A 22,838-nucleotide genomic window follows, 5' to 3' on the forward strand; every position below is an offset into this window, starting at 1 on the left:
CAGCTCTGGCACTCTCACTAATCAGAAGTTTGACGCTGTGATCTACAAACCGCAACAAACGCAATTGACTAATATAACACATGCGAGCCGAGTGCTCCTCGAAATAATTGCTTTCCCGCTGTTTTCTTACACCCTTTTCATTTTTTCTCTCTTCCCTCCCTTCTCCTTTTCCCTGTGTAGTGAGACGCTGTGCCTTTGATATCACTAGTGGAGTGGAGGAGGGGGTCTTGAAGCAATTACCTCCGCCATTTATTGCACTTTAATACGTGTTACGGTTAAGAAGCAATCAGTTTAGTAATTAGGCCATGGTGACTTGTAAATCGCCACCATTTCATTCCATTTCGCCACAAAGCCAGACAGAGGAGCCTAGACCCTGGGCCTTTTTGTTTTGGAGGTCTGCGTTCAGTCGTACACTCCGAGAACACGGTTGGACTGATGCTAGCTTTGCTAACCTGCCAAGTCATCAGGATAGTGACCCCTTTGCTGTTTTTTTTTGTTCTAAAAGATTCTCGCAATACAAACTTTGTGTTGGTTGTATTCACAGTCCTCTAAAAAACTACAACCACGCCATTATGAGTGGGCCACGCCACGTTTTTCACCAAATGAGCAGCTTGATAATTGCTGGGTGCGGGCGCCCCGTCTAACAAATGCACTGGAAAAGACATGAGCAGCGGCGGGAATATAAACAACATCAACGAGATGAGGAGGGGAACAGGAGAGAGAAGAGGGGAGTGAGGACAGAAAGATAGTGAAAGAAAGAAAGAAAGAAAGAAAGAAAGAAAGAAAGAAAGAAAGAAAGAAAGAAAGAAAGAAAGATGTGTGATGGTGCTAATCCCTTCACACAGATTTGGTGAGAAGTGTGTCTTTATTGTGTCAGGGGTTCTGGGGGAGTGGCTTTCTGACTCACAACCCTGCCTACTAATGTCTTCAGTGTTCACTATTCTGTTTTTAAAGGGGAAGATGGCCACAGACAATACTAATAATATCTCTTTATACTCTCTTGTGCCAACGAGTGTCCAGGCTCTGCGTTCCCCATTAAGGTCGCATTGACCTTCATCTGAATAGAGTACGGCTGCAAATGTTCGGCTCAAATTTCAAATGACAGAGACAGAGACGAGAGATCTGACCTCTCGAATGAATCTATTTCATTTCAGGCCTCTCAGGAGAAGATTGGCCACTTTGAGAGACGTCCCAGTTTAGTTGGAGGGGAATGAGGCCCAGCGATGATCAGTCAATGATTCCTGTCAGCAAGGCATGATGCTGCATGCATCAATAATCAGCTCTGATCAAGAGAGAGAGACTGCTGAGAGGGAGAGAGTGATGCTGCTGCTGGTTTGTGGGAGTTATTGCTGTTAAAAGGCTGTTACTACCAATCTTTCCCTATAGACCATATAGACTCCACTATTAGCCCAGCTGGACTGATTCTGGGTCTATGCATTTACACATGTCACAGGGTAAGCTACATCACCACTCTCCCAAATCATCTTCTACACCCGCAGGCTAACCATGACAATACGCTCACTGAGGAGAGGAAGCTGGAGGGCCTCATGGAGGCAGGGAGAGATGGAGGGAAGAGCGAATAAGGTGGAGAGAAGAGTGAGTCTGAGAACTGGGGTATTGCTGACCGACCGGCGGCACATTTAGTATGCTAGAAGGCACGGCGCACAAGCAGCCGGCTTCATTAAAACAACGCACCATGCAAACACACGTGCAGACATAACTGAACCCGCGCACGCACAAACACACCACACAAAGTATTCTCCATTGATGCTATCCCTGAAGGACTGAGAGTGGAAAAACAACAGGTCATCAAATCCATGAGCGGCTGCAAAACAAAAGGATCCCCTCAACACCAGTGACTAACAAGGCCAGGCTTGTCATTCCTAACAAGCGCTACGTACACGCCACCTGAGAACCGTAGAGATAAACATGTGTGGGAGGAAATTAAGAGATAGCAACATCAGGTTAGGATGATGGGGTGTAGACATGCACGCACACATGCACAGACAACCACCCACGCGCACAGAAAGCTGAAACCTAAGCCACAAATTGCATGCACTTCCAAACGGTGCTGTCTGATTCAGTTACTTAAACTGTAGAATAACAAGTGCTCCACTTATACGCTATGCACAGACAAATGGACCAGTCAATCACCTGACACTTCCTCTGAATAACACAAGTTTGCTCACTGAGTGTGTGTGTGTGTGTGTGTGTGTGTGTGTGTGTGTGTTTGTGTGTGTGTGTGAGCACAACATGTGCGTTGGCATGCGGAAGCGGCACGCTAACCAATTGCTGTTGCGTCTCTCCTCCCCACACGCTCATCCAACAGAGATATCAGCCGTCCATATGAGTCAGTCTCTTCAGCTCAACATGGCGGGTCTGTCAAACAGAGCAACTCCCTAATAACATAAACAACACCCCTCTACAGAACAGAAAAAAAACTAGAGGATCTCCACCGGGATGCATCTCTACATGACACGGTGGACTCTTTCCCTGTTTGACAAATGGACTAGGGTTGAATGGAAGGAAACCCAGTCTACTGAGATCTACCAGGATTTACAAAACCACTCCCTTTTCCCTGGGATAAATAACTGAGAGAAACCGGTACGTTAGAATAATTATCGATGTAAACAGCGTGGCGTGAAATTGAACTGTTCAATTATATGCGACGCCGAAATGTGGATTCTCTACGGCCTCTGCATGATGAATCATCAACACTCAGGGTGGGGACAGACAGCCCATCTCAGTATGGCGCACACTTGACAATGCATGTAGACCCACAGTATCATCTCATCAGGGTAACTCATTTTTTTTTTGTGACAGGTAGGCCTGCATTTGCTGCAGCTTAGCCTATGCTACAGTAATATAAAGACCAAATCTGCATCTAATTTATCCATCTCCCATCTGGCTTTCGGGGTGACCTTGATTTTTTAATTGTAAAGATTGTAATTGTTCTAATTGCAACTCCAGAGTTTAAAACAGCTTATCCCTCTAATATTGTTGCTTTAAAATCAGTGCACGCGCGCACTCTCTCCGTCAACTCCAATTGCATCCAAAATAGTGAATCCTGTTCTAGATTGATATCTAGCCCTATAAATAGATGTCCTAGACAAGGTTCAATGCAGTATGAGCCTTATATTTAGCTAATTAATGATGGGTTATGCATGATAAGCCTCTAACTTATAGCCTCTGTCTCTTGCGCAATACGCACGCACTTGTGCTCTGCTGGCCTCGCTCCTTAAACAATGCTACTTAGCTCTTGGAGTCCCATGCAGGAAAAGCTAGACTAGAATAACTTGTTGGAAATCGTTTTTTTGTTGTTGTTGCATTTCTTATTCCAATAGGCTATTCGAAGAGGGACCCAAGCTCTTTTTTTGCTGAATGTTAAATACAGCCAATAGAACTCGTGGGTGGTTTGAAAGAAGAGCGAGCACGCGATGGCGGTAGGCTATAGCAGTTATTTATTCAGACCACTAACCACTCACTCTTTGTGAAGAGACGTTAAAGCCTTCTGCATCTAATTCTAGTCCTACATTCTTCAAGGGTGCCATTAGAATGATGAAGACGAGGACAACAACACTTATTTCATTTAACTGTTGAAAGCGAGGAAGGAATGAGGCAACAATAGAGAGAGAGAGAGAGAGAGAGAGAGAGAGAGAGAGAGAGAGAGAGAGAGAGAGAGAGAGAGAGAGAGAGAGAGAAAGAGGAGGGAGGCTAATAACATTAGGGGGAATACTATGAAAGGTATATCATATATGTGTCCGCCTACTAATTGTACAAATAGGCCCGATTTATATTTCACAATTAGAATAAAATTCGCAAAGCCTATACTTGTAACTTTGTAGTCCGCACGTGCTGCACCCGAATCACATGTTCTCTTCTGCTTTATAATGGTTTGAACGATGTGCCTAATTCCTGTCCATATACAGTAATACAGTTCACATCAAAAAAGATTAGCCTAGCTAGTTTCATTCATTTCCCCAAGAGAGCATATAGCTAGCTACAGTACATCTACCGCATGGGCTTCTATGTTTTTCTATCGTGCGTAATGTGCAGTAGCCTATATCATATACAGTATGTATTAGATATTGGCACAATCAATAGTCATTCATGTAGGGCTCATAAAATGTATTGCTTTGGCTCATCAGGCTCCGGTAGCATCAGGTTTGAATTTTCATGCTTGTCAAAGCTCCAATCAAATCCAGACATATTTATATGCTTTTGAATGACACTTCCGGTTTGGTGGGTAAGAGAAAAGTGTTTATTTTTTTTTCTTGGGGGTGGAACAATTGTAAAATACCAGGAATATAATTCAACCCTGAAAAGGTCTATATGTGTTGTTTTTGTCCAGGCGTTGTGTTTCCGGGGCATTTCTTGGAGTTTGTAGGAAATATCATCATTGGACCCCAGGAAGACTATTGGCACTGGCTAATTGACACCGGCTAATGTGGATCCTAATAAAAATCCTAAATCCTAAAATTATAACCATCACTGTCAAATATCGTGTGGTAAATAGCTTACAACAGCAGTCTCTCCCGGCAGTTTTGCAGTAAACATTCATATGCCTCATATGTATTCAGAAACAGTGAGTGGAGCAACAAATGCTTTTTGACATCCAGGCTAGCGTAGGATTATAATTGAGTGCACTCTTGAAATTTGAAGATCATTTAGAAAAGATGCCTCGGAAATATTAGGAGTCGGAAACAAATGAATATTATCTCGCTGTGCATCTGCCTCTCTACCAACCAGTGTGTGTGTAGGGGGGAGGTCTAGCCCACCCCTTTCAAATTGAGCGAGGCTCATCTCCTCTGCAGCCATCTGGCTGAAGTGATAGAGGGCGACGGGTGGGGGTCTTACACACACACACAGTCACACACAGTCACACACACACTGGCTCCCACAGTTCAGGCCTCGCTCCTCTTTACAGCCAACAAGAGGGTCTGGACAGCCACAAAGAGCAGGGGGAGCGGGCCAGGGAGAATCATTATGTTAATTTAAGACTCCGGCTGCAGTGAAAATGGCCTGCCTTTCCTATTCTAATTCTTTATTCTTCTTTGAGGGAAATTCAATTGATTTTCATCTCTCTTTTTAGGGCCGGTAAGGGGATGTGTGTGGGTGGGTGGAAAGGGGCGCAGTGGGGGTCGATGTGTGTGTGTGTGTGTGTGTGTGTGTGTGTGTGTGTGTGTGTGTGTGTGTGTGTGTGTGTGTGTGTGTGTGTGTGTGTGTGTGTGTGTGTGTGTGTGTGCGTGCGTGCACGCGAGTGTGTGCCTGTGTGTCTCAGTATGCAACTGTGTGGAACGGTTAGATAACATAATTGCTAGTCTTTGACTGATGGTGTGCATGTGATCAAGAGCGCAGTCACGCGTGTGGCGATGCTTGTGAGATGCATTTTATTATCAGGTACATTTCAACCTAGCTGACTTCAGATCAGACACGTCCGTTCTCTCAGTTGAATGGGATGGATACAGAGAGGCCACCTGCACAGCTGCAGCAGAGTACATCCCAGACCGACCCTTTATGCACCAAAAACGCACCACCAGAGACCACACACACACACACACACACACACACTCTGCAGGATACTAAACACACACACTCTGCAGGATACTAAACACACACACACACACTCTGCAGGATACTAAACACACACACTCTGCAGGATACTAAACACACACACACACACACACAAACACACACACACACAAACACACACACACACTCTGCAGGATACTAAACACACACACATGCGCGCGCACCGTAGAATACTTACCATACACCAACTCCGTTTTTAGCAAAGGAGTAACTGCAGGTGTCCAGCTTAAAATCACCTAAAATAACTTCAAATGGCACTGCTGAGGATGCCTGGGTGAATGTCATGTGTGTTTAAAGTAATCATCAACTTTAGATGCCCTAAAAGCTATTCAAATGTTCAACAATTAAGTCTTTGAAAATGTTATCGGTGAAAAGTGTTTCTTTTCAAACCAATGGAGAGCCAGTTATTTGTGGACACATACCACAATGAGATGTGGTTTATAAAGAAAATCCAGGAGAAGAAGCATGCCCTATTAAGAGTCCATTGTAAACCAAACATGTCTTCAAAGCAGTTACTATACACTTCTAAACCATTAGTGTTTTGGAATTCACAATGGTATGTACAGGCACAAAGAGTTGGAGAACGTCAGTGGCTCGACCCGTAGACACTCCTACCTTGTGTTGGCGTAGACGCTTGAAGGACAATTCCTTGAAAAGTGACACATTCAGTCTTCAAAACAATGTTGTATAAGCCAAGATAGCTGAAGGATAGAAGTCTTCAAAACATCGTAACAAGGTTGGGCAGAGTACTGTGCTGGAAGGATAACGTGATAGAGCAGGCACTTGAACATCATGGAGAACGGGTATGTTCAAGTGAAAGTAAGATTCATCTGCCTCTTCTCAAAGATGGCAGTAAAGGAAGACTCTTCGGCTTTTTAGAATGAAGAGACGCTAATTGTGGGGCTACGGAGGAAACACAGACAGGAATACAACAGTGATACCCAGCAGAGCATGCAAATATTCAACCTTGTAAAAAGTGAGGGGAGAGGGGAGACCTAGCCAGCAGCCAATGATACTCTCAGTTCAACGAATGCGTCTGAGAATTCCCGAAAAAGACCTACCGTTAGTCAATTGAGCAAGACATCACTTATACGACGTCTTAAAATCAAATTTGATGGGGTAAAAAGCCCTTGCCCTTGAAAAATAAGTATTGTACTTCATTTTATATATTTTATGTTCCTTCTCCGCTAAAGCAATGGTCGGTAAACAAAGTGACAAGGTTATTAGCTAGGTCTAGTGGTCCAGTGGTCTAGTGGTCTAGTGACTGTGTTCTGTGTTCAGTGATTGATGGAAGACTTCCATTAGACATTCAGTCCATACAACTGGTTTAATCAGAGCTAAATGACTCCCTCAGTGTTAGTCCTCACTCCTCAGTCACTGCCTTGCCCGTCTCAGCTCTGCACTTTAGAGGATACGATTAGACAAGCTAATGTCAACGTCGATATTCTCTTGGTTAGGGGGGTTGGTGAATAGACTTGATACAATGTTTTGCTGCGTGCTATGTCATGAGGTAGCCATTGCTATAGAATGAGCTTGATCTCTGGGAGATATTTTGGTTGCTTGTAAATGTGAAGAGACCTACAGTAGGGCTGGCTGCTGGAGGGATCACTCTCTCGTCTCTCTCTCTACACACACACAAACACACACACATACGCTCACTAGCCGAGGCCTCATTCTGGCTCAGTGCCACACACGCCTATCTCTCCAATCTTTAAAGAAATCAGGATATTAAACTTACTAATACCCCCACGGTCTCTGAGCAGAGCAAGGAGAGCAAAGGCATCAGCGTGCCTCTCTCCCCCCCCCCCCTCACCTCTCTCGCCCTCTTATCTTTCAAGGAGCTAGGGATGGAATCTCTGTTTATCTCCGCCTGGCTGTCGTTCACAGGCAGACGTTATCGTCCTCCTCTCTTCCTCTGCCTCGTCCCCCTTTTCTCCCTCTTCCTGGAGCGAACCCACTGCCACAGCCTGGTCCTAATCAGTGCCCGACTGTCATAGCCAATCATAGTCTCTCTAACGAACGTTGACTACACAAACAACACACAACTCCCTCAGCTAGGCACATTTTTCTACCCTCAAACGTGTCATAGGGCAAGTTACGAGGGAGTGTTCAAAGGGGGTTTGAAGGGAGAGGGAGGTCAATTGATTATGGATCTGAGCTTAACTCCTTAACAAGCTAACAAAGCAGTAGGCCCACTGCTCTATTAACCTTGGACCTTGTCCCTCTGTCCGGGTTCTAGATTCATTTATCCTGTAGGGGCCATGGATAGAATGTCAACTCTCTCTCGTACAAACAAGCGTAAATCTCTCCATGTGCCCACTAGGGAAGCGCTAAAGAGTTAGCAAATATTAGACCTAAAATAGTCTACAAAACCAAACATGACATATAAACACCTTTGAAAGTCACCTGCATCTCCGTGACCAAGCCAACGCGATCCACCAGAAGCCCTACAACAAACACAACCTTCACACGACATACGCACATACAACCCGGCGCGGTGACGTGCCGGCGACAGACGGGGTTGTTGTACTCACGGTCGCTACAGAAGGAGCCTCCATAGGACGTCATGGTGCAGTCGCAGGAGAAGCCCTCCCACTGCTGGAGACACACGCCCTGATTGTAGCAGGAGTCCTCCGTACAGGTGGTGCTAGGTCCTGGAGGGACGAATTGGAACACAGGGGTCAATATACAACACGCACACATACGCTTGTTATGCCAATGTATGTAAGGACATTTGGGAAACCACTTTAAAGCAGGAATCCTAAGGCTGTTAAGTTGTCAATATACACAGCCTTACTGTTTTCTTTTTGCCGATGTGCGCAGGCACCTAAGGGGGCAAACTGTAATCCCACTGTAGGTTCTAAGGATGCTCAGGGGGAACACGTTCAATACATAAAGCCCTTTTTATGTCAATATGGGAATATAGGCCAATCACTGTAATCATATCTATAGCACAGGTCATTTTGTTGATACTGATTTCATTGAGGCTGGTGGTTAAAAAGTGATAAGATTGCATTTGACATTAATTCTGGGTTAAAACCTTGATTACAGGAAGTCATGAAACTGGGAGGCATATTTGTCAACTTGAATATGAAATTGGGGGGGGGGGGGGGGGGGGGGGTTGAATGGATGTAAAAGAAAAGATGGACTTATTCAACAATGACAATTCTCCAATTATAATAAGCCACTATTGTAATTTCTCAGTGGAATTCCGAGCACGTTAGAGTGATAAGTGGATTAAATGTTAGCCGGGTGGTATTCAAAGCAACTGTGACTTGGTTATTAGACACATTAATACCTGCTAATGCTTTAGATTAGCGATGACCAAAAGAAAACCACAGGTGGCTAATTGTAATGTAGGTGGTCGACCTTCTATGTTTGCAACATTTAAAGGGAAATTGTAAAAACGGTCAACTTCACATTCGTCATCTCCAGCACCACCCCCAACATCAACATATGTGAAAATTGGGAGTTTGTATGTTTTCTATAAAAAAAAATATAAAGGAACATTTGTAGTTCCAATGATATCATCAACCAATTACAGTAGCAGACAATTAGTAGGCAAAGCCTACTCAGAATATGTTAAAATCAAATGATGCATACCGATGATGTCATTGGAAACACCTATCTTCCTCTCTTTTTTTTTAATACTACAAAACATAGAAACGCACCATTTTCACATACATAATAAATGGCCAGTTTATTAGGTACACCACCCCGTTCATCAAAATGGTTTGCTCCTACACACAGTGAGTCACGCGGCCACGGATTGCTATGTAAAGCAGGTAGACAGGCATTCAGTTAGTGTTCGATTGAACGTTAGAATGGTCCAAACGAATGGCCGAAGCGACTTTGAGCGTGGTATGACCGTCGGTGCCCAAGGGTCAGAGAATGGGGCGACAAAACAAAGTCGAAGGAGAATGGCAAGAATCATTCAAGCTAACAGGCGGGCCACGAACAGGCAAATAACGGCACGTCCTATAGTCTGCCTTATAATAAAGGTATATTTGTACTTTTTTTGTTCAAATGGTTTTGGTGCTTGAAAAATAAAGTGATAAAAAAAAATGTGAGGAAGCTATGTAAAACGTTGTTTGTTATAAACTGACTTGTGCACTTGCAATGCCATACTTGTTTCAAGAGATAAACAAAACATGTTACTATTTACACATTTTAAGAGCAGCCCAATTAACCAAAAAAAAAAAGTCAAATTCATGAGAGCGCCAGCCATTTCCTCAACGCTATTCCAAAATGGACACTTCAAATGAGATGTCTCCATTTTATCAGTTCATGTTTTTAATTACCCACTGCAGTGATTGCTCCATCAATCAGTGCTTAATACAAGAATCCCAGAGGCTCTAATTAAACATATTGCTGTAATTATTACTGAAGTCAATCACAATATTATCACAGAGTTGCACTTCCCTCCGCTATCGATCAGCTGCTACCTCAACCAGTGCATATAGTTTAGACTTGAGTTTAGAGTGTATAGAGTATGGAGTTCTGAACTTGTCATTGAAATGCCTCGTGTTTCGGTGGGAGCAGTAGAGTTGTAATCGTGTCATTGAAATGCCTCGTGTTTCGGTGGGAGCAGTTGTAAACTTATTTACATTTCTTTTGGAGCGAGGCATGAACCCCACGTCTGTTAAATCTGTAGCTGTGATTTATTAAAGGAGTTGGAAGAATGAGCAGCATGCTATCTACTAGGGCGCTAATAGCCTTACTGTGTAACCTGCCTTAACACACATCTCAACCCTGCGTAACAATATGACACCTGTATCTGGAACTAACAGCTTGGGAAAGAATGAGACATCTGGGAATACCTTCCCTCCACCCACCCTCTGACTCCCTCCCTCCCTCCCTCTCTCTCTCTCACTCCCCCCGCCTTCCCTATCCTCTCTCTCACCTTCCTCGGTCTTCCTCCCAAATCCCAGACGTGAGTCAGCAACTCAGCATAGTGAAGAACACAGAGTGAACAGTCGTTAAGCCAAAGGCTGCAGCTCTCTGCTCTCGCTGCTGTAGGGAGGGATTAGCTGAGTCAGGCAGCTACAGGAGAACAAGTTGCCCCATTGACCCTGCTGGATGTCTGGGGATGCAGCCATAGAGGTCAACCTCTGACCACTAAACTCTGGTTCCAACTCCTGATCCACCTGCTCCACTGAGCTGGTCTGGAGGACCGGCCTTGGCCTGACATATTGAACAGAGGGTCTGGCTACTGTTGGAGTGTGCAGTACAAATAGTCCGGTTGCAGAGCTGTGAATGCTTCTGCCAACTCAATGTCCTTTGTTGTCTTGTTGTCATGCTATAGCCCTTTATGTTTGACAGGACCAACGGACATGACAACGGACATGAAAGGGAGACTTGGCTAAAGCACAACCACATCTGCCACTAGGCTACACTATCAATAGCCATTTGTATTGGCTTCTATTGAGTTGAAACGTTCTACTGGTTTTTGTTGTCAGGCTATGGGGAAACAATTCCGTGAAAAGAGTAGTTGATGCTATGAAACTTATTGCTACCTCTTGCAACCTGCCGTTTGAGATTTTAAGGGAGTATATGTGATAGCCTAATGCAGTTTTAGATCTCTTCTAAAAACGGAAGTAATTACGCCGTATAACTGTAGGCAGGTAATAAGCCAGGCTGGCAGGCAGAGGTGGCAGCGTTTGCGTTTAGAATCGGAGAGGCAGCGAGACCTCTGGGAAATCAGACAGTGTGAACGCTACTGCCGCCACAGCCTGCAGGTGTCACAAACACAATTAACTAGCCGCCAGAGACACCACAATACCGGTGACGTCCGTCCAGCCAGAAAAGCTGGGCCCCTTCCAAATGCAGGATGGAGGAGTTTAGGCACTGCGTAAAATGGCCTTTTTTCCAAGTGTGTAAATGTGTGTCAGAAGTTCTAACGATAACAAGTAGAAGTTCAGTATTGAGAAGTCATGATGAAAACAGACTTTGACCAGTGAGCCATGGAAGGACATGGATCTTTACTCATGCTAATACCGTAGCTCTTATCACCTTGTCCATTGTCCTCATTTGTATCCCCCAGTGCACATGATTCTTGTCATGCCATCAATTAAAGATCCAATATCAAATCAAACTTTATTTAGCCACACAATTATCGCAAGAAAAACAATAAAAAACACAAAGCAATAAAAAGCTTGAAACAAAAGCACATAAAACACAAAGGCCTCGTTAATTAAAGAACAAGCTAAAAATGCAGGTTTTTTCAAACGGGATTTTAGCACCTCAAGCAGTTTCACAGTGCAATGCAAAGTTCCAAATTAAAAAGGATAATAAAAGGTATAAAAAGTACGATAACTTTATAAAATATACACAAACAACGACAAATAGTCAGGCTTTTTTAACTGCAACAATTTAAGAAATGCATGGTGGATCTCAAAATCCCAATGCTAGGCTCCTTGATTTCTCATAGTGTCACCTCCAAGAAACCTAATCCAAGAAACCTAAAAAGCAGCCCTGCCTGAAACTGGTGCGACCACAGTTACTCTCTGTGGTCCTTGTAAACTGCACAGTGAGCGCTACAGGGTGGCTGACAATAACAGAGGCAGAGATACCTTCTGTAGGTTTTATGGGAAAGAGCTGGGACTAAAAAAAGGAGTCGAGCGCCGAGTCTGAGGGTGGAGTCTAATTATATATCTGGCTATAACAGACGAAGAAGGACCTATTAGTTACTGCAGGTGTCAAACTTCAGAATCACCTGTGTATGATGAGACTGGGAGGAGAAAATAGCTTGAAATGGGATGATAAAGTCTGCTAAGTTAGTCTAGGTGAATGTCAGGGGTGGATTGGCCAACCGGCAATTCTGGCAAATGCCAGATGGGCTGGGCAATATTGCGGTTGGGTGTACTGGTTGAAATTGACACACGTACAAATATATACAGTACCAGTCAAAAGTTTGGACATACCTACCTTTATTTTTTTACTATTTTCTACATTGTAGAATAATAGTGAAGACATCAAAACTATGAAATAACACATATGGAACATATAGTAAACAAAAAAGTGTAAAACAAAGAAAAAATATATTTTATATTTGAGATTCTTCAAAGTAACCACCCTTTGCCTTGATGACAGCTTTGCACACTCGTGTCATTCTCTCAGTTGTGTTGTGACAAGGTAGGGGTGGTAGACAGAAGATAGCCCTATTTGGTAAAATACCAATCCATATTATGGCAAGAACAGATGAAGTAAGCAAAGAGACTTGGAGGTCAGTCAATGCAGAACATTTCAAGAACTTTGAAAGTATCTTTAATGCAGTCCCAAAAACCATCAAGCGCTATGATGAAACTGGATCTCATGAGGACCGCCACAGGAAAGGAAGTTTATTAGAGTTACCAACTTCAGAAATTGCAGCCCAAATAAATGCTTCACAGAGTTCAAGTAACAGTCACATCTCAAAGTCAACTGCCAAGAGGAGACTACGTGAATCAGGTCTTCATGGTCGAATTGCTGCAAAGAAACCACTGCTAAAGGACACCAATAAAAAGAAGAGTCTTGCTTGGGACAAGAAACACGAGCAATGGACATTACACTGGTGTAAATCTGTCCTCTGGTCTGATGAGTCCAAATGTGAGATTATTGGTTCCAACCGCCGTGTCTTTGTGAGACGCAGAGTAGGTGAAGGGATGATCTCTGCATGTGTGGTTCCCACCATAAGGCATGGAGGAGGAGGTGCGAGGGTGCTTTGCTGGTGACACTGTCAGTGATTTATTTAGAATTCAAGGCACACTTAACCGGCATGGCTACCACTGCATTCTGCAGTGATACACCATCCCTTCTGGTTTGTGTTTAGTGGGACTATCATTTGTTTTTCAATAGGACAATGACCCAACCCACCTCCAGGCCGTGTAAGGGCTATTTGACCAAGAAGGAGAGTGATGGAGTGCTGCATCAGATGACCTGGCCTCCACGATCACCCGACCTCAACCCAAAAGAGATGGTTTGGGATGAGTTGGAACGCAGAGTGAAGGAAAAGCAGCCAATAAGTGCTCAGCATATTTGGGAACTCCTTCAAGACTGTTGGAAAAGCTTTCCAGGTGAAGCTGGTTGAGAGAATGACAAGCGTGTGCAAAGCTGTCATTAAGACAAAAGGTGGTTAAAAATCTAAAATGTAAAATATACTTTTTGGGTTACTACATGATTCCATATGTGTTATTTCATAGTTTTGATGTCTTCACTAATATTTTCTAATGTTGAAAACAGTAAAAATAAAGAAAAACTCTTGAATGAGTAGGTGTGTCCAAACGTTTGACTGGTACTACAAATTCTTTACATGTTAAAAAATGATATATGAAAAAGGCAGCCCATGGGCCTGTTTTTGTGCAATTTCTTTGTTATGCTAATCTATAATGAGTATTTGGCTGATTAGTGGGCAACGGCCGGTCCCCCTTACCAAGATGGGCCAGCCCTGTTTTCTGTTAAACTGCGCTGAGGTCGAGCAAACTCACATTCAAAGTAAAAAATGTGGCATCAGCAAAGAGACCTGCTCCAACTCTTGTCATTAATTAGACAGCCAAGATCATGGATCGTAAAAATCGGAAAGGGTACCTATAAATGTAGAAAGGTCACCGCACTCAAAATGTCCAGTTTTTTGGTCAGCTAAAACCATGATTTGATAAAACAGTAAAGTGCATTATCCTCATGATTCCTGTAATGAAAGCGTTTATATCGCTGGGGCCTGCTGCTGTGATGAGCGAGCCACTCTCCTCTCCACCCATGTGCTTGAGAGAAAAATGCAGTCTGATCATTAGAACATTTCAAAATGCAATTGCGGGAAAAACACAGCTTTGAAAGCTTTGTCCACATGTCCTTGTTAAAGAGACAATGGTCTCAGCTTTCTGTAGGTATAATGTATAATTCTCAACTTAATATTCAGCTCAATAGCAACTATTTTACAACCAAGATATTGATTTTGACTTTGCGCATATGCCGTTGAGAGGGCATAGGCCTATAGGTTTCATGGGTAGTAGCCTACAACTGCAGGTTTTATTAGGACATTCAATTTGCTGTTGGGATCATGACTACAAGGCTACTAGCAGCAGGCAGTATATTTAGAGTTAGCGATCCCCCCTCCCCCCCAAAAAAATCTGGAAATTCTGGAATCCTATTTAGACAGTAAAATTTTGCAACTATAGTCTAATTGTCAACCCAAAATTCATGACAATCACTGGATTAGGTTGCACATACAAAAACATCTTGAATCATGCATCATTGCTTGGACGTGTGAGAGGAAACAACGTATTTCTTGAATACCTCAAGTAGTCCATGTATTACTGTTCTTAATAAAGCACTATAAATGACTTTATAAGGTGATTACTCAGGATTACGTGTGATTACTCTCTTGGGTCCGACCAAACGATGTCACTGGTGCCCACCAACTGTGGAAGTTAGTTTCACCAGTGACACCAGGGGAACAGGTTAGTCAGCAGCACTGTAATAGTAATTAACACGTAGGGTAGGTGTTGATTCGGGGGGACTGATATATACCAAGCACTAATTTGCAATATAGCCTAAGTCATTAGCTTGGCATTGATAACGTATAAAGCAGAGACAGACAGATAACAAGAAGACACACAGTGACAGCAGAGAAGATGCTGAGATAGATAGAGTTGGCGGATCGCAGTGATGTGGGCTGGTGTGGATACAATGTCAGGGCCAGATTCTTGGCCCAGTCCGCCCCTGGTGAATGCCAAGTGTGTGTGTGTAAATATTGCACGTGTTTGCGCATGCGTTCACACTTGTGTGTGTGCATACATGGGCATAATGTGTGTTTGTGGGCATATGTGTGTGTGAGCACCAACTCACCATCGCAGCCTCGCTCCACCTGGCCCACCCTGTGGAGGGCGTCTGCGATCAGGTCTGGCAGTCTCCCGTTGAGGTCCACCGAGGCCAGGCAGCCCTGGTACCCGTCCCGGGACGCGATCAGCTTGGGCAGACTGTTGTACATGCTCTTCCCCACACCACCGATGTACAGCTCCCCTGGAGAGGAGAAGACAATAACAACATGAGGAAAACTGGCCTACATTTGACCAAACTCACAATGCACAATGTCTTGGGTAGGATTTGTAGTGGGGTGGACTTTAAGAAAGCCTCCCGAGAAAGGTATTGACTAGCTATTACTGCAGCCACCTACAAGGACTAGTGGTGTTTCTTCCTGAAAGCTCTGCATCTCTGAAAATACAGGTACATCTTCCAGGTATAAGTTAGGCTACTGGCCGAGAATAGGAAATGACTGGTTCAATAATCATTGTGAAAATGTGCTATTTGAAATTCCACCCCCCCCCCCCCCTTTTTTTAGGTATAAAAGTTTTTTCATTGTTGTTCCGAACCCACAAGTCATTGCCACCCCCCACCCCATCCATTGGTTTGTTGCGCCATTTGATCTGCCCTGTATGGAGCTTGCACAACCGGTTGGGCCTTTTTCCCCAGAGTACCCTGTACAGAGATGGCCCATGCCTGGTATGCAAACATACAGTACATCAGAGATTTGGTCACCGGTCCACACACCGGTCCAGTGTGTGTAACCTACATCATCAATATTCTGTCTGGTCTGTGCAGTAGAGGCAGAAAGACAAAGAGGTAAATCACAATCAACTGATAGCCCACCCTCTTTTCCTGATGTCAATCTCATCTTTAGGAGCCACTGTATAGCTTGCTTACAATTTGTGATGATGAATGAGTGTGTTGTTGCAGAAATAAATAGGCATCTGCTTTAAAAAAGTTACAAATGCTTGCTACAGAGGCATTTGGTATGTTAGGAATTTTGAGATATGGTGGTCGGTGCCTTCTTTTCACCTTCTTCTTGCACCTGCCCCCCTGAAAGGTCTGCATGGCCCTGCAGCAAACTAACATGGTCATAGTATTCCACCTGATTCTGAGTGTTTCATGTGCTTGCAACTGCCTGAAAACGTAGGATGTCCGTGGCTATATAGCTGTAAGAAATGTACAGAGGCAAGTGTATCAAGCAAATCTCAACAATGTTGTTGTTGGCTCAATCGCCTGCACTGAAGTTAGGTTCAAGAACATGTGTAGGTAGCATTACATCAAAATGAGTGAGCACATAAAGACGAAAGGCACATTGTATTCTAATCAGGTTTCCAAAAAGTTAGCTAGAAGCATAGGTTTAGATTCAGTCACCAAAAACAATCATGTATATACTACAGCCATTATTACAATTCAACAGTATTTCTTATTTTTACCTTTATTTAACTAGGCAAGTCAGTTAAGAACAAATTCTTATTTACAATGACGGCCTAGGAACAGTGGGTTAACTGCCTGTTCAGGGGCAGAACGACAGATTTGTACCTTGTCAGCTCGGGGGTTTGAACTTGCTCTAACCACTAGGCTACCCTGCCTCCTAGTGGTCAAAGTACTTAAGTAAAAATACTTTTAAGTACTACTTAAGTACATTTAAAACCAAATACTTTTACTCAAGTAGTATTTTATTTGGTGACTTTCACTTTTACTTTCACTTTTAGTCATTTTCTTGTAACATATCTTTACTTTTACTCAAGTATGAAATTTGGGTTATTTTTCCAACACTCCAATTCAATTTCAACACTTAGCTCGTGACAATATTATTTATTCTGTCTGTTGTGTCTTATTGTGATATTTCACTGACAACAAATCGGGCGTTGAAGGGGGGCCCAGCGCGCACTGAATCGTTTCCCCGCCTATTTTTAATAGGCACTATGCGCTTGTGTGTGATATAAAAAACGACTGGCTTTGTGTAGCCTGGCCCTAGGCTACTGTAAAGACTACGACTAGCCTACTCTACTCCTATTGCAGGTAGATGCCCTCTCAAGCATGACTTTAGTTTTTATAACGAAAGTGTGTGTGCAGGAAATAGTTTGTAAACAAAGATTGAACAAACAGCTGTGACTGATTTGATAGAAACCAGTACCACTGGTGCAATGCCACTCTCACGTGCAACTCTTCATCACTCAATTTCTCCCCTTACAGCAAATGTTTGCTAATGTTTATTTATCATTCTGGTGTTTTACAGCACATTCCTACTGCTAGACAATCAACATTATTATACAAAATTATACGCGAGCAGACATTTTGGACGAAGAGTTGAACTTAGACCTAGACATTCTGTGTCGCCAACCTGCTCTTAACACAGTAGAATATTTGTGGATTGATTAGGCAAGCGTGCATGTAGATATCGAATGGTCTATGACTATGTGGAGTTTTTTCTCTCCTAATGTCTTTATTCATCAAAGGGGGGATTCTCCAGTTGAAACAATAACACATTTTCCACGCCCTTGTTTCTGTAAAAAAGTTGAGGGATGGGGCTGGAGAAATGTAACCACTCAAATGTATAAACAGCGCTATGGATGCAAGGACTGACCAGTCATGGTATCAGAAGTCCAGTTTGAATCATGTTTCGAGGCTATATAGTGTTTGTTCATATTTACTTTGTTTACAAACAATGTCAAATAGGCTTACATTCTGGGTTAAGATGGGGTACAACAGAACGACCTAAGCTCATGAGGCATTTCTAAGTTATATTATTCAAGAATAAATGGGTAGGCCTACATATCGTTAATGTATATATCCAAAAATGAATGTAGCAACGGCAGACCGTCCCTTTAAAAGATTATTTGAATTATGCCTATGTTCTGATATTGATATTAGCCATTGATTTTCAAACTGTCAAGAAGTAGACCTATTACATAAAAAATACTTGTAAAACATTTTTTTTAAATTATACAAAAATAGGGGGAGAAAATGAAGTGAATAATCAAAGGGAGGGGATTAAGAAATAATTGAATTGATATCATTGGTAATCAATTAAGCTTTGCAGACATTTGGGAGTCTTTGCTGTGCTAAAGCCATTTGAGACAGACCAGAGAGGCCAAATCAGTAAAACAGAGGAAACAGACTGCAAATCAGCACATGTAGTTTAACAGTTCGACAGAAACAACATCTGTCGGAAATAGATAAAGCTGCACTGGTGAAAATAAAGGGATTTTAAGGCTACCCCGTGGATGCCCCCCCCCCCCCCCTCGCACTCTCTCTGTAGTCTCTCACTATCCAGTGACAAGACTTGCGAAATTAACATGCTGGCAGTGGCACTTCCTACTGGAGGACTGTCATGTCACAACAGCTGTTGATTCAGGTAGCCTGCCTGTAAACACTGGTCATCATAATGGAGTGGACCAGAGGAGAGAGACATTTAGAACCCGCTATAAGTGGTGAGGAAAACTCCTGGGATCGAGTTTCACTCTGAGAAAATGCTCATAGTTATGGAATAGAGTGCATTGTACATGTCTCCACTGATCTGATTCACGGCATTGAGTTAAGGGGACTGAGAAAGGGTACTGTACACAGGATTGGGATTGATGTTTGATGCAGACACAGTATTCCTTTCGACATTCCTTTGTGAGCTATTAAATTCACATAACACTGTCTTTGGGAGGTGAGGGTTTATGATTTTTCAAGCCAGAGATTGACCGTTATTGACAGTATTTAATTGGCCTAGTCTTCAATCTTCAATAACTGCAAGTAAAGCCATTGTATTTAAAAAATATATTATTTATGCATTTTCTTTTTATCCATTTCTTAATTTTATGTTTAAAAAGTATGTTTTTTCTTCTCAAAAGATATTGCAAAAGGCGTTGGTGAGAATGCCAAACTAAATTATGAAGAATCAGTACATCAAAACTCCTTTGATGTAAGTACAATAAGAATAAAACAACAATTTTGCTCCTGGCATTTCTTATCATTTCTTCATTCAGCCTTTATCTAAAGCAGGAAGTCACATTGAAATAAAAAAAAGACATTGTGGGTATATATTTTCCAAGGAATCATTGGCTAAAAGGGCAACCCTAGCAAAGTAAATACAGGGCCATCAAATCTGCCTTTGTTTGTCTAAATTCAGCAAAACTCTGGTGGACTGCATTCATAAAAGTGCCCCCGAAAATGAATCTTTGGCTTTGAGAGAAGCAATAAGCCCACTAGGTCAAATAGTGTCAGAGTAATTGAATAAGTCAATTATGGTTCGCAGTTCTCTTCCTAAAACTAATGTGTGTTTGACACTTAATGCATCTCAGTCGAGGCTGTAAGGCATTCTAATCAATACTGTGGATTCATTAGCTGCATAACTGAACGATGCCCTCAAATTGTAGAGAAGAAGAATCGCTTCTCAAATATGCATTTTTATTGCTGACTTACTCCAAAAAGTGCCAAGCAGTTTCTTGAAAAGTTAGCAGACATTTTCAAGAGTAAGAGATTGACTTTAATGCATTCGGGATGAGGAGAAACAACCTTTATTTGTATCAACGTTTTTGTTTTTGTCTGGTTTAGAAGATCGAGCACGTGCGCACACACACACACAGACGTATGTGTGGGGTATTGTGTGTCCCAATCCAGCTGCGTTCCTCTCTGGGTCCCTTCATTGGGTTGGTAATTAGTGATCTCGCTCTCCCTCTCGCTCCCCCTCTGTCTGGCTCTCGCCGTGCCCTCAGAGTGTCACCTCTTGGGTCGACCTTCCTCTTGCCTGTTAGGAGCACTTATTTTGGATTTTGTGTGTGAGCGTTCTGTAATGTATTTCGACTCCTCTTAGAAACATAGTAAGACATTTTGTGGCCAGTGTTTTAGGTCATATTTGCTTGAGTAAGGGTTTTGGGCTATGTATCCCTTCGTGAGAGATAGTAAGAGAGTTCTGTGCTCCATTATGGGTCCTCTGTGAGATATTGTGAGAATGTTCTGTGCTCCATTTCTTCTTTTAGTGTTTTATAAGGTAACAGAGTTGCGGTTAGTGTTTTGATTCTCCTCCCCAGCCCAGGCAGTGATGAATGTTCTAGTGCACAGGGTCTGCGTCCCAAATGGCACCCTATTCCTTATATAGTGCACTACTTTTGACCAGGGCCTATCAGGCTATGTTAAAAAATAGTGCACTATAATGGCGAGAAGGGTGCCATTTGGGATGCACAGGGGTCTAGAGGTCCACCAGAGGGGACCAATTACAGCCTCTCAGACACTGCCGGGGCCACTGTGCATCTGCGGTTACCATAACAACTTCTCAGGGGCCCCTGGGTAGGGCCATGCTGCATCTGAGCAGACAGACAGAGAGAGGGCTGCTGGGATAGGGCCCCTGGAGGGCCACTAAGAGCAAGCTCAGTAACACCTGTGTCTGGTACACTAGTGACTTCATATTTGAAATAAGCTTCTACTGTAGTCAAACACTTGTCTACACAACTCTTCTATAGTCCTTTAGAAACAGATTTAAAAAACATCGCATCACAATGCCTCCGGTCATTCTAAATATCTAATTGAACTGTACTGTATATAACAATATAAACATGTACAGTATTATATGCTTGCAGAGCCAGGATTGTAGGTTGGATTCCCTCAGGGGACCAGTACGAAAAAAGTATGAAAATGTATGCGCTCACTACTCTGGATATATATATTGTGTAAATAGTATTTTTGTTGTCTCTTGGTGTCTTATTTTGTTTTCAATGTAATATAATATCTTGTGTTTTTTTAGGGGGTAGATCAGCTTTAATATTGCAGATAGATTGTAGCTTCCATCAGTGTAATTGTCTGTATCACTTACAATCCCCCATATATTTTTTGCTAATATATATACAGTGCCTTGCGAAAGTATTCGGCCCCCTTGAACTGTGCGACCTTTTGCCACATTTCAGGCTTCAAACATAAAGATATAAAACTGTATTTTTTTGTGAAGAATCAACAACAAGCGGGACACAATCATGAAGTGGAACGACATTTATTGGATATTTCAAACTTTTTTAACAAATCAAAAACTGAAAAATTGGGCGTGCAAAATTATTCAGCCCCCTTAAGTTAATACTTTGTAGCGCCACCTTTTGCTGCGATTACAGCTGTAAGTCGCTTGGGGTATGTCTCTATCAATTTTGCACATCGAGAGACTGAATTTTTTTCCCATTCCTCCTTGCAAAACAGCTCGAGCTCAGTGAGGTTGGATGGAGAGCATTTGTGAACAGCAGTTTTCAGTTCTTTCCACAGATTCTCGATTGGATTCAGGTCTGGACTTTGACTTGGCCATTCTAACACCTGGATATGTTTATTTTTGAACCATTCCATTGTAGATTTTGCTTTATGTTTTGGATCATTGTCTTGTTGGAAGACAAATCTCCGTCCCAGTCTCAGGTCTTTTGCAGACTCCATCAGGTTTTCTTCCAGAATGGTCCTGTATTTGGCTCCATCCATCTTCCCATCAATTTTAACCATCTTCCCTGTCCCTGCTGAAGAAAAGCAGGCCCAAACCATGATGCTGCCACCACCATGTTTGACAGTGTGGATGGTGTGTTCAGGGTGATGTGCTGTGTTGCTTTTACGCCAAACATAACGTCTTGCATTGTTGCCAAAAAGTTCAATTTTGGTTTCATCTGACCAGAGCACCTTCTTCCACATGTTTGGTGTGTCTCCCAGGTGGCTTGTGGCAAACTTTAAACAACACTTTTTATGGATATCTTTAAGAAATGGCTTTCTTCTTGCCACTCTTCCATAAAGGCCAGATTTGTGCAATATACGACTGATTGTTGTCCTATGGACAGAGTCTCCCACCTCAGCTGTAGATCTCTGCAGTTCATCCAGAGTGATCATGGGCCTCTTGGCTGCATCTCTGATCAGTCTTCTCCTTGTATGAGCTGAAAGTTTAGAGGGACGGCCAGGTCTTGGTAGATTTGCAGTGGTCTGACACTCCTTCCATTTCAATATTATCGCTTGCACAGTGCTCCTTGGGATGTTTAAAGCTTGGGAAATCTTTTTCTATCTCGGACCTGCCTGGTGTGTTCCTTGTTCTTCATGATGCTCTCTGCGCTTTTGACGGACCTCTGAGACTATCACAGTGCAGGTGCATTTATACGGAGACTTGATTACACACAGGTGGATTGTATTTATCATCATTAGTCATTTAGGTCAACATTGGATCATTCAGAGATCCTCCTGAACTTCTGGAGAGAGTTTGCTGCACTGAAAGTAAAGGGGCTGAATAATTTTGCACGCCCAATTTTTCAGTTTTTGATTTGTTAAAAAAGTTTGAAATATCCAATAAATTTCGTTCCACTTCATGATTGTGTCCCACTTGTTGTTGATTCTTCACAAAAAAATACAGTTTTATATCTTTATGTTTGAAGCCTGAAATGTGGCAAAAGGTCGCAAAGTTCAAGGGGGCCGAATACTTTCACAAGGCACTGTACATATACATGCATGCGCATATAAATACATACAGA

The 22,838-nt window shown here is 42.7% G+C and overlaps 1 protein-coding gene across 13 annotated transcripts in view; it reads right to left on the bottom strand.

Moving 5' to 3' along the window:
• Positions 1-22,838, bottom strand: part of nrxn2b (neurexin 2b) — a 1,005,166-nt gene that overhangs the window by 450,068 nt on the left and 532,260 nt on the right. For all 13 annotated transcript variants that reach the window (XM_090183934.1, XM_036987703.2, XM_036987702.2 and 10 more), the window contains 2 exons: positions 15,415-15,588; positions 8,127-8,246 (listed from right to left, as the gene is read on the bottom strand). In XM_090183934.1, coding sequence (XP_090040060.1) covers positions 8,127-8,246; positions 15,415-15,588 — 294 coding nt within the window. The remainder of the gene's footprint in view (positions 1-8,126; positions 8,247-15,414; positions 15,589-22,838) is intronic.

This window comes from Oncorhynchus mykiss, chromosome 9 (assembly GCF_057628025.1).
Source record: "Oncorhynchus mykiss isolate SJ-2025 chromosome 9, ASM5762802v1, whole genome shotgun sequence".
Lineage (NCBI taxonomy): Eukaryota > Metazoa > Chordata > Actinopteri > Salmoniformes > Salmonidae > Oncorhynchus > Oncorhynchus mykiss.